The following is a 12021-nucleotide window of genomic DNA, read 5'->3' as shown; positions in this document are numbered from 1 at the left end:
TACTACCACTTTGAAAAAGTTGGCTCAGTAATTACACTCCAGGGTATACAGAATACAGAAATGTAAGAAATGCATACCAAGAGACTTATACAAAATGTTCATGGCACTAGCCTGTAATAGCTAAAAAGTGGAGACAGTCTAAATGTCCCTCAATAATGGAATGAATAAATTAGGGTATATTCATTCAATGAAATATTATGCTCTGGTAAAAATGAACTATAGCGGGATCCCTGGGTGGCTCAGCAGTTTGGCGCCTGCCATTGGCCCAGGGTGTGATCCTGGAGACTCGGGATCAAGTTCCACATTGGGCTCCGTATGGAGCCTGCTTCTCCCTCTACCTGTGTCTCTGCCTCTCTATCTGTGTGTCTCTCATAAATAAATAAATAAGGCCTTTTAAATAAATAAATAGATAGATAGATACATAGATAGATAGATAATGAACTATAGCTACTGTCAACAATATGAATGAATACCAATATAGGTAGAATTCTGAGCAAAAGCCACACATAAAAAGATATACACTATATTCTCATATAATTTTCTAATTATATGAGGTTTTTTTAAAAAAAGACAAAAATAAACTGTATTTAGAAGTGCAGGCTTAATGGTAAGAAATAAAAGAAAGACAGTTATTACCCTGAAAGTCAGAACATTGGAGGTTATCTTTTAGGAAAGATCTAAATCATTAGAGGGGAATTTGAAGAAGCTTACAAGAAGCTGATAATATTCCATTTCTTGACCTGGATGGTGGTTACACACAGTGTTCATAGTGTGTGACAGAGCAACAGGCTGAATGAGGTTTTTCTACATATTCTTCTTTATGTGTTATATTTCACAAAAAAAAGCTTGAAAAGTGTGGGTCCCCTGGTGGCTTGGTTAATTAAGTGTCGAACTCCTGATTTTGGCTCAGGTCATGATCTCAGGGTTCTGAGATCAAGCCCTGCATCAGGCTCCACGGTATGCATGGAGCCTGCTTAAGATTCTTTCTCTCTGGGATCCCTGGGTGGCTCAGCGGTTTAGCGCCACCTTCAGCCCAGGGCATGATCCTGGAGACCCGGGATCGAGTCCCATGTTGGGCTCCCTGAGTGGAGCCTGCTTCTCCCTCTGCCTGTGTCTCTGCCTCTCTCTCTCTCTGTGTCTCTCATGAATAAATAAATAAAATATTTTTTTAAAAAAAGAAGACGACTCATCTCAAGCATCACTACTACTTTAGTCCCCTAATCCCAAATCAAACTGATTACCTTCTTCTTTGAGGTAACATCATAACCTGTCCCAGATTTCACAGCACCTATAACACTATGTTATTATCCATTTATTGTATATCTATCCAACTAGACTCAGGTTGGGGATCACATAATCATCTCTTATCTCCAACATCTCCACAAAGCCTGGCACTGAGTTAGAATTCATGACATTTCAAGAAAATTAAAAAAAAAAAAAAAAATGGGGCAGCCCTGGTGGCTCAGCGGTTTAGCACCACCCTTGGTCCAGGGCATGATCCTGGAGACCCGGGATCGAGTCCCATGTCGGGCCCCCTGAGTGGAGCCTGCTTCTCCCTCTGCCTGTCTCTGCCTCTCTCTCTCTCTCTCTCTCTGCGTCTCTATTAATAAATAAATAAATAAATCTTTTTAAAAATCTCTTAAAAAAATGAACAGATGAATAACTTTAGCTCTTGTTATCTATTTACTACATATATATGCATATATAATACATATATATTTTTTAAGATTTTATTTTTTTATTCATGAGAGACACAGAGAGAGGCAGAGACATAAGCAGAGGGAGAAGCAGGCTCCTCACAGGGACCCCGATGTGGGACCCAATCCCGGGACTCCAGGATCATGCCCTGAGCCAAAGGCAGACACTCAACCACTGAGCCACCCAGGCATCCCTATTTACTACATGTATTATTTGGTATATCAACTATACTGCTAGCCCCAAAAGGACAAGAAACATATCTCACAGTTCTACATCCTTCACAGCAACCAGCACAGTAATATAAATGAACCCCTCATGTAAAAGAAGTTCAGATACTGCTGCCTGACCACAAAAAAATTTGGAGGACAGAAGCGGAAGCCCAAGCAGTCTATCTAAAATATGAGAGATCACATTGATGGATATAAGATGAAAGGATAAAAAATTGTACAGTTATCAATCTAGACCTGGATACATGGCATCTCTCCTCATTCCCTTTGAGGCTAGGATCTGCTAGACTAATGTAAGCTGCATGGCCTGGTTAAAGAGTGTAGGATATGACATCGGAATGCTAGAGTTCAATTTTTCTTTTAGACATGATAATGATATTGATTATGTCTTTTAAAATAGTATTGTTTAGAGATATAAATTGAAATCTATGAACAAAATGATATGGTCTCAGGGAGAATTTGGCAGAGAGGGTAAGAGTGGAGGAAATGGAAACAGACTGCTGGGTGGGAGGCATGAGAATAAAACAAGTTTGGCCATAAAGTGGTAACTGCTGAAAACTGGGTACTGGGTACACCAGAATTAATTAAACCATTCTCTCTACTTGTATATATATTTGAAATGTTACATGACAAAAAGTTAACCCCCCACCATTCAAATCCAGACCCTCCATTTACTTAGCTGGGTCACCTTGGAAACTAAACTGCTCCAAGCTTAGTTTCTTACCTGGATTACATAAATAACAATGGTGTTGTCATCAGGATTAAAAAATATCACACATGGAAAGAGCTTTATAAATTCCAACAAGTTTGGGCAGCCCGGTGGCTCAGCAGTTTAGCACCGCCTTCAGCCTAGGGCGTGATCCTGGAGACCCGGGATTGAGTCCCACTTCAGGCACCCTGCATGGAGCCTGCTTCTCCCTCTGCCTGTGTCTCTGCCTCTCTCTCCCTGTCTCTCCTGAATAAATAAGTAAAATCAAAAAAAAAAAAAGATAAGTAGATATTGCCAAGAGGTAACTAAAAATAGATCACTAAGTGTCTAAAAACCTGAAAACAGAAACCCTGATGACATTCATGTAAAACATGAGAGATGCATTTATTAACCCCCTACAATGTTCCAGGAACCAAGCCACACACTGGGACACAGACTAAACAGATCTGTAGTCTCTGAACTTAAGGGCTTCAAGTCTAAAGGAGAGAGACATACGGCAAACACTAGCAATACTAAGAGCTAACAGGACTGCCCAGCGCCCAGAAAAATTCCTGATATATAATAAGCATTTGTTAACGGAGTAATAAGTCTCATAAAAGCATACACTCACTCATTCAACAAATATTAATTTTACCACACACTGTTCTTGGTGCTGCTGATTCATCAATTTATTGTATTTATTTTTAAAGATTTTATTTATTTTTCAAAGATTTTATTTATTTGACAGAGATAGAACAAGTGCACAAGCAGCAGGAGTAGCACAGGGAGAGGGAGGAAAGGCTCCCCGCTGAGCAGGGAGCCCAACTCAGGATTTGATCCCAGGGACCATGATTTGAGCCGAAGGTAGATGCTTAACCAACTGAGCTACCCAGCTGCCCCCGGATTCACCAATTCAAAAAAACAAAACAAAACAAAAAAATCCCTGTTCAAGAGGCGCTTACATTATTGTATGGGGAAACAGACAAGGAACCAAATAAATGAGAAAATCATATAGAATATGAGAAGATGGGGACAGTGCCAAGGTGGCTCAGTTGGACTCTTGATTTTAACTCAGGTCATGATTTCAGGGTTGTGAGATCAAGCCCCATATTGGGCTACATGCTCAGCAGAGTCTGCTTGAGGATTTTTCTCCCTCTCTCTCCCCCCCCCCTCCCACACACATGCTTGCTCTCTCAATTTAAAAAATATATATGAGAAGATACTAAGTGCTATGGAGAAGACCAAATCAAGGAAGGGGGCTAGGAGGTTTTAGGGTAGAATAGGCAGTTTCAATTTTAAATATAGGGTTTAAAAAAAGGCCTTAATGATAAAGTGACATTTGAGCTGTGACTTGAACAAAGTGTAAAAAGTAGACATATGAACATCTGAGGGAAGTGTTCTAGGCAGAAGGAAACCTAAGTGGAAAGACTGAAAGAATATGCTTGACGGAAAAAGGTGGCAAACCAGATCACAGGGCAGTGGGAAGAAGACAGAGGGGTTCTAGCCTAGGGGAAAAGCATTTCTGAAAAATCCACGACATCTTTGGGAAACTACAAGCATTTCTGATTAAGCTAGAACATTTTATATGTAAAGGAAAAGACCCTTTATGTCACACATAAACGATTTAAATAAACGATTTAAATAGTTTACAGAAATAAAAGATACTGAAGAGAAAACCTGATGGGAACACTTGAAGACATTACATGCACCCTAACAGATACATTATGAAATACAAATCATCATCTATAACATACTATTTAAAATTTCAAAAATATGCTTAACCTGAATCTAACAAAGCCTATACTGTATATCTAATTTTCCATTCCTTGTAAATAAAAGGGATAGAGGATCAAATTAACCCCCGAGGAAGTAAACGCATTCAGAAAACAAGACATTTTATCAACAACTGACTTTGAGTTTCTTTATACAGTCACCAAAATAATAAAAATTGTTCTAGATTTAAAAAAGACGAAATGTCATGTGTGAATAGTGTTTGCATTTTGATTTGAACAAATCAACTATAAAAAGATATTTGGGGAATAAGAGAAATCTGAATATGGACTAGTTGTTAGAGGACATTAAGGAATTTTTAGTTTTATTTGATGTGGTTAAAGTGTTTTATTTTTTGTTTCTTATTGAACTATTTAGGGAAATATATGATACTTTTAAAAACTTAAGGAAAGCAAACAGAGGGAGAAAATTTGGCAAAATATTTGTTAAGTGTTGAATCCCAGAGATGGGTTATTTGGCTGTTCATTATAGTACTGTCTCAACTCTTTTATAGGCTTGAAAATTTTCATATTAAGTTTAAAACTTTGATTCATCTGTGATTCATACATTTGGAAATCATGTCTTCCCTTTTACTTCAGATTTTACTTACATAAACTGAAAAATAACACAACTCATGAATTTCATTTCTGCTTAAAGTATTTCCTGAAGTTTAGTACATCACAAATTGATGTTTTTTCTAACTCAGTAAAATACATGGAGAAATGCTACTAAGGAAGGAAAAATAAGGTTAAAAAGAAGTAGGCTATCAAATTAGACACGAGGGCCTTGAATTAGGGCAATAACACAGGATGACATTTCAGAGACAAATCTGGTTACAGAGGGTCAAGGCTGAAGTCTTTTGTATTCCCACTGCACTCTACATAACACAGGCAACACTACCCCCAGAAGTATGTTCACATCTGTCTCTGTATATGCTATATGGATACTCTCTACATCCACACAGAGACGCTGCAAGTTTCTGCAAACAGGATTTGGATCATTTTTTATCTCTATATCTGTATCTATAGTGCCCCACAGATGGAAGGCCCTCAATAAAAGAGTGCTGAATTAACACCTTCTTATTTATCTTGCAATACTAACCCATTTGGTAGACATGATACAATTCTTATACTCCCATCAGGTCCTCAAGACGTTCTTACCTTGTAATAATGTTCCAAGAGAATCCTGACTACTCCTTCCACACTTTCTGCTTCAACAGGCTTTCTGGCAAACTGGAGTAGATACTGCAAAGCATCTGCTGGGGAGGTAGCTTTACACAGATCTATGTGGAGTGCTGCAGATTTACTTGGTTTTGTCAATCGCAGCTTCTTGGTTGCAATTTCCTCCTGTTGTTGCTGCAAAGGAATAGGAAAGATAACACATGAAAATAGAGGCTCTGCCAATTTCACTTTGCCTCATTTCCTTATTCCAGATAATATATTTAACTGGTAGACTTAACTTTAGGAAAAAGCAGTGTTATGAACTGGAAAAGGGGCACTGGAGTGGAGGCAAGACTATGAGTCCCCATTTTGCTTTTCACTAGCTCCCACCACTTTGGACTAGTCATTTCATTTCTACAAGTCTCAATTTCTTTTTCTGTAAAATAGATCCACTAACATTTTGTTCTACCAATCTCTCAGGACTGTTGTAGCTTTTGGGTTAAAAGGACACATGAAATATCTGCTCCATTCTTTACTTAAAAAGAAATCTCGGGGCACCTGGGTGGCTCAATCAGTTAAGAATCTGCCTTCGGTTCAGATCGTGATCTCAGGGTCCTAGGATTGAGCACCAAATCAGGCTCTCTGCTCAGCAGGGCGTCTGCTTCTCCCTTTCCCTCTGCTCCTCTCCCCTGCTCAAGCTCTTCTCTCTCTCTCTCTCTCCCTCTCTCTCTCTCCCTCTCTTTCAAATAAATAAAATCTTTAAAATAATACATAAAAAGAAATCTTGATTCTATAAATATGTTCAGACTGTGCTGAGACACCTACCTGGCTCAGCTTTCCTTGTGAGAAAACTGGAACTGATGGGAACTATCTGTAGCTTACATTGAGTAAAAAGTCTTCTCCTTACTCCAAATGACTACCCAAACCATCCTGCCTTTATTAAAAGGATGATTGATTAGTATAAAAAATTTTTTTTAAATAGTCAATTTCCTTGCAAACTGTAGCCACTTAACAAATGTTTCCTGAATGATTATTCAGCATTAGGACTGGTCTCTGAGTTCCAATTCTGCTGCTCTAAGTAAGTCATAATTCTTACTGTCATCATTTATAAAATGGGAATTATGACACTACTATCAGTCTTTCTCAACTAGGGATCCTCATCTGAACCACAGGACACACAAAATTATGTAACTATTTTCTCAATTCTCTCAAGGATGGCTTATAACTAGAAACTTTCTAGATATATTCATTATTATAAGGAGTCCAAAAAGTTGACATAAAAGGGAAACTGTCACTCCAAGGCTTAAGTCAGGCTCTGCTGGGTAGGTATTGAGCTCATCATAAAGACAACAAATGTTAAAATCAATAATTTTCCTTAACATTTGATGCGTTGTTTTGATATTCTGAGCAATCACCTCTCATCAAATTTACAATACTACAAAAAAAAAATTTACAATACTACAGAGAAAAGATTAGAATTATTCTAGTCAGGAATAAAGTAGAGCATGATATAAAGAGACCAAAGAAAAAAATAAAATAAAATAAATTAATTAAAAAAAATAAAGAGACCAAAGATTTTGAAGTCAGAACTTGGGTTCAGTAACCACTTACTAGTGAGAGGAGGCCTATCCTTCTTCTATAAAAGGGAATACAATTCCTGTATGATACAGATATTTGAGAAGACTAAAGTATAATGTCTTTATGCGTACAAACACAATAAGCACTAAATATAGTTCTCTCTCCCTCCCCTTCTTCATAGCAGAGGAAAAGATCAGATGCACTAAGATCCCATTTCATCACTCTATGGTAATGATTATGCAGAATGAAATGAAAAAATGAGCTCTTTTCTTAAAATCCTTACCCATTCCCATCCTTTTCTACACAAATTCAGTCTTCAGTGTTACTTGGGCTCCAATCAGGTCAAAATCTGAGAAAGATTTTCCATAAGAGTATGTGAGGGGAAAGACAAACTAATATCTGCTTAGTCAACCATCAATAACATTTTAGTGAGCCAAGACCTATGGTCATCCAGGGGGGATAGAGTCGTTTGGCAAGAGCTGGGGGCAAAGGTGGTGATAAATAGGTGACACATTAGAAGCCTGAGGACACGACATCCTGACTTTGTGTTTCTTAACATCCTGGCAAGGCTTCCAACACCCTGGAGCTGACAGACCAAGAGCCACAAGTATAGAACATGCAGCTTCCTCTTCAACCTCTGCCCCAGGGTAACCTAGCCAACACAATAAGACCCCTCTAGCTCCAATACAATAGCCACCTCTGGGCCTGCCCACTCTCCCTTTTTGAAAGGGTACTGTCCTTAGTAAACTGCTTTGTGCTTGCTACACTCTTTCTGTCTTTATTCAAGCTTGGATCCTCATATAAATCTTTGTGGGGAATCCAAGAACCAAGACCTCCATTTATACCACTCAGACTCTCCCACCCATAACAAAGGACACGGAGATGAACGAGGTATTATCTCTGTCCTTAAGGAGCCCAGACTGGTAAGGAGATATGTACACCGTGTGAAATTAATAGAGAAAACTCACTAAAATCAAGTAAGGAGGATATAAGGGTGGGGGGCCTAGAAGGGAGAACAGTGCCACTCAATAATCAATTAGGGAAAGAACTGTGGTTTATAGATCACAAGAGAAAAATCATCCACAGGAAAAAAATCATCAATTACAGGCCCCAAGGAGAAAGATGTACATTGCATCTCCTACAAGAAATCTACCACCTTTGCAAGTCAGCCAATAAGAAACTCTTATCACCCTAGACTTTCCCTTCAAAATAACCCCTCCCAGCTTCCTCCTCCTTCTCCATATAATAAAGGCCCTCTTTTTTGTTTGCTGCACTTGCTTGTGGTTTTGCCATGGCATGCATGCCCTGAATTGCACATTCTCTATTATTCCCAAATAATTGCATTTTTGTTTCTAAAATAACTATTTTTAAGGTTAACAACTGGTAATTATAGTAACACTAAGTGATAAGTACAAATCGATGAGTATAAACAGAATACTTGCCACAGAAGCAGTGGAGGAAGAGACGAAACTCTTGCTAATAAGGTTTTAGTTGGGTCTTGAAACAAAAATGCAAAAGTAAAAATAATGGAAAAAATGACATGCATTCCATGTAAAAGAGACAACAGGTACAAGAGTTTGGAGAAGTGTAAACACATGACATGCTCAAAGAAAAGTGAGTACTCTTGAGAAGTGGGAACAAAAGAACTATAGTTAGAAAGGAAATCACACTGCACGACAATGTGAATGAATGTCCATAATGCCAGTGAACTGTACACTTAAAAATGTTTAAAATGGGGGAGCCTGGGGAGTCTGCTGGTTAAGCTTCCAGCTCTTGATTTTGGCTCATGTCATAATCTCAAAGTGGTGAGATCAAGCTCTGCATCAGGCTCTACACTGAGCGTGGAGCCTCCTAAAGATTCTCTCTTCCCCTCTTCCTCTGCCACTCTGCCTCTTATTCATTCTTGAGCTTTAAAAAGAAAAAAAAAATTGTTTAAATGGCAAAATATGTATTTTACCATAATTACAAAGGAAAAAAAAAAGTGGGCAGGGGAAACAGCCCCAGAAAATTCCAGAAAGCAAATCACAGAAGAAGCTCTGTGAAACTAGAAAAACAGTCCTAAGGGGGCCCTGGATGGTTCAATTGGTGCAACATGCAACTCTTGAATTCCAGGTTGAGCTTGAGCCGGTGGGTGTAGAGATTGCTTAAAAATAAAAAGAAAAAAGAAAAGCCTTCTTGAACCTCGACTCATTCTAAAAGTTCAAGAAAACTAATTTCACATAAAATGGAGCAATTAGAAAATGTCAAGTCTAAATCTCAGTCACTTTTTAAGAAAAATAAAAAAAAAAAAATTGGGCAGCCCAGGTGGCTCCTTGGTTTAGCAGCGCCTTCAGCCTAGAGCCTGATCCTGGAGACCTGGGATCGAGTCCCACATGGGGCTCCCTGCATGGAACCTGCTTCTCCCTCTGCCTGGGACTCTGCCTCTCTCTCTCTCTCTCTCTCTCTCTCTGTCTCTCATGAATAAATAAATAAAATCTAAAAAAAAGAAAAAAATAAGCAAAAAAATAATAAATAAGCAGACTAACTTCCCTACAGTCAGTGGGAATATGTACAAAAATGTGTCCACAAAACAGAAATGATAAGTGAAAAGAGACAGAAAAACTTGATCTGTCAATACACTCATCTCTGTATTACAATCACATATACGCTTTTCTGTCTCTCCCATTAGTCTGCAAGCTCCTAAAGGACAGGGACCTTAATGTGTACCGGACTTTGTAGCAACACCTTTAGCTATACCTGATACACAGTAACCACTCACTCAACACTCTCGTTAAAGGAATGAATGAAATGTTTAAGGAATTTCCTGCTGGATGGTCTAACTCCTGCTACACTAGAAGTCTAAGGATTTAGGGGCCAGTCTATGGATCTAAGTAAGAATGCTTTTGATCTACTACTAGCATCAATTGGGGGCTCGTCAGAAATGCAGATTATTGCCTACCTTCCCCCATCTCACTGAGTGGGGTAATCTACATTTTAACAAGATCACCAGACGATTTGCATAAAAAAGTCCGAGAAGCAGGACACACGAGATAACCTGGAATCAACCTCTACTTTAGCAACATCTATGAGGCGACACATGGACAGTCACAGGTGTCAGGAGATCGAATCACCTGTCCTTAACTCCAACGGAGGAAAGTACAGCCCTGCTTCCTAAGTAAGCTGTTCCACAAATGGAAACCTCTGCCCCGAAGCAGCCTGTGACAGCCCCCCCCACCCCCGCTTTGGCTGGGTCTTGAGGAAGTCTAGACTCCTCTTCCAACCCCTTAGGGTTCTACATAACCAACTTGTCCCTAGGCGCCTTTTTTTTTGCAACAGGAGTTGGGAAGGGCTCCACCAGAAATGGGCTCTGGATCCTCGCATCCCTCCAGAAGCTTTTGAGCCACCATCTGTAGAACGAAGGTGCTAATGTAACCCGAGTAAGCCGAAATAACGGAGAGGACATCCTCGTAAATTGCACAGTGCTATCTGTTCTCTCTAATCGTTTTATTTTTTTAAGTGTCGGACCGCACAGACTAATAATGGCAACAGCAGCTGCAAACGAACACGCCCCCTTAAGTGTACTTTCGGAAAGCCCATCAAAGTAGTCCGCACTCAACCCAGCTTTCGCGGTCTGTTCTGGCGGAGTGTCTGGGGCGTGGATAACCTTCCCCGCCCCAGACCGGCCCAGAGCCCTTCCCTTCCGTAATTTACCTGGACCACCTTAGTGAATTCCTCGTACACTCGTTTCTTTAGGTGAGCCGCCATGGCTGCCCGCGGGCCCTCTCAGCTTCCGTACTCCACGAGGGAGGCGGGGGGGGGCGGGGGGGCGGGTAGCAGAACCCGGAAAACCCGCCTCGGCCGGAGGAACTCGCCGCAATCCCACAAGGCAGTGGGGCTCCGAGAAAGAGAGGCCTCTTCCTGCTGCTCCACCGCCCTAGTCCGCGGTGCGGCCGAATTTGTGCGCCTACGCCTCGTGCGCCGGCGGAACGCAAAGGAGGGCGCAGAGCGAGGAGGCGGGGCCTCTGGAGGGAGGAGAGACTGAAAGCGTACACGAGCCAATGGGAGCCTCCGGAGGCTCGCCGCTGCTCTCGGAGGGGGCGGGAGCGGAAGGGCGGGAGGAAGTACAGGGCAAAGGGCAGAGGCGGGACGGTCCGGGGCTGGAGGCAAAACCTGGGGCGGCGGGAGGCGTTTCCCTGGAGAGATCGGGGAGCGCGGCTGCGGCGTCCCCGGGTGCTGCTTGTAGCCTTTTTCAGCTTTCTTTTCTTTTCCCTTCCCTTTCAGTTGCTTGAAATCTACCTACCTGTGTGGAATCAACCCTTCCTCAGATAGGTAGGAAAGAGGGAAAAGAATCCTGAGGTCAAGGGTCAAGCACCAAAGTTGAAGACCAAGATTAGCGCTTAATGAACGGACTCTGGGGGCACCTGGGTGGCTCAGCGGATGGGCGCCTGCCTTCGGCCCAGGGCGTGATCCTGGGCACCCGGGATCGAGTCCCACATCCGGCTCTCCACAGGGAGCCTGCTTCTCCCTCTACCTGTGTTGTGTCTCTGTCTCTGCTCCTTTCTGTGTCTCTAATGAATAAATAAATAAAATCTAAAAAAAAAAAAAAAGGAACTAAGAATCTCACCTACAAATGTGCTCACACCCAACCGGACCAAGATGCAGTGACAGTGTAGTGAAACAATGCAGAAGCATTTGGCAGACTAAAGTGTGTTTCCCGTGTTAGTGAAACCTGAGGTTGAGTTTCACCTCCGTCATTAAGCTTTAGCCCTTCATTGTTCACTTCTTGCAAAAGCATGATGCTGTGGTAGGTACAGAAGACCCCAAAACACATAATTTGCTTTAGTCTCAAGGTCCTACAGTATAACTGGGCAGAGACACCCAAACGGAACCAAGAGGTCAAGTATCCTAAGACAACAGGAAT

The 12021-nt window shown here is 41.1% G+C and overlaps 1 protein-coding gene across 3 annotated transcripts in view; it reads right to left on the bottom strand.

Moving 5' to 3' along the window:
* The window catches only part of INTS4 (integrator complex subunit 4), a 110880-nt gene extending 99919 nt beyond the window's left edge, over nucleotides 1-10961 (bottom strand). For 2 of the 3 annotated variants that reach the window (XM_025419542.3, XM_049098728.1), the window contains exons 1-2: nucleotides 10812-10961; nucleotides 5544-5738 (exon numbers count right to left, since the gene is read on the bottom strand). In XM_025419542.3, coding sequence (XP_025275327.3) covers nucleotides 5544-5738; nucleotides 10812-10865 — 249 coding nt within the window. In that variant the 5' untranslated portion in view covers nucleotides 10866-10961. Of the gene's footprint in view, nucleotides 1-5543; nucleotides 5739-7404; nucleotides 7471-10811 lie in introns of all 3 variants that reach the window. The other variant, XM_049098730.1, reaches the window with a different exon arrangement.
* Nucleotides 10962-12021: the final 1060 nt, after the last annotated feature.

Source organism: Canis lupus, chromosome 21 (genome assembly GCF_003254725.2).
Source record: "Canis lupus dingo isolate Sandy chromosome 21, ASM325472v2, whole genome shotgun sequence".
Taxonomy (NCBI): Eukaryota; Metazoa; Chordata; class Mammalia; order Carnivora; family Canidae; genus Canis; species Canis lupus.
This window is presented reverse-complemented; position numbering and strand designations above follow the sequence as displayed.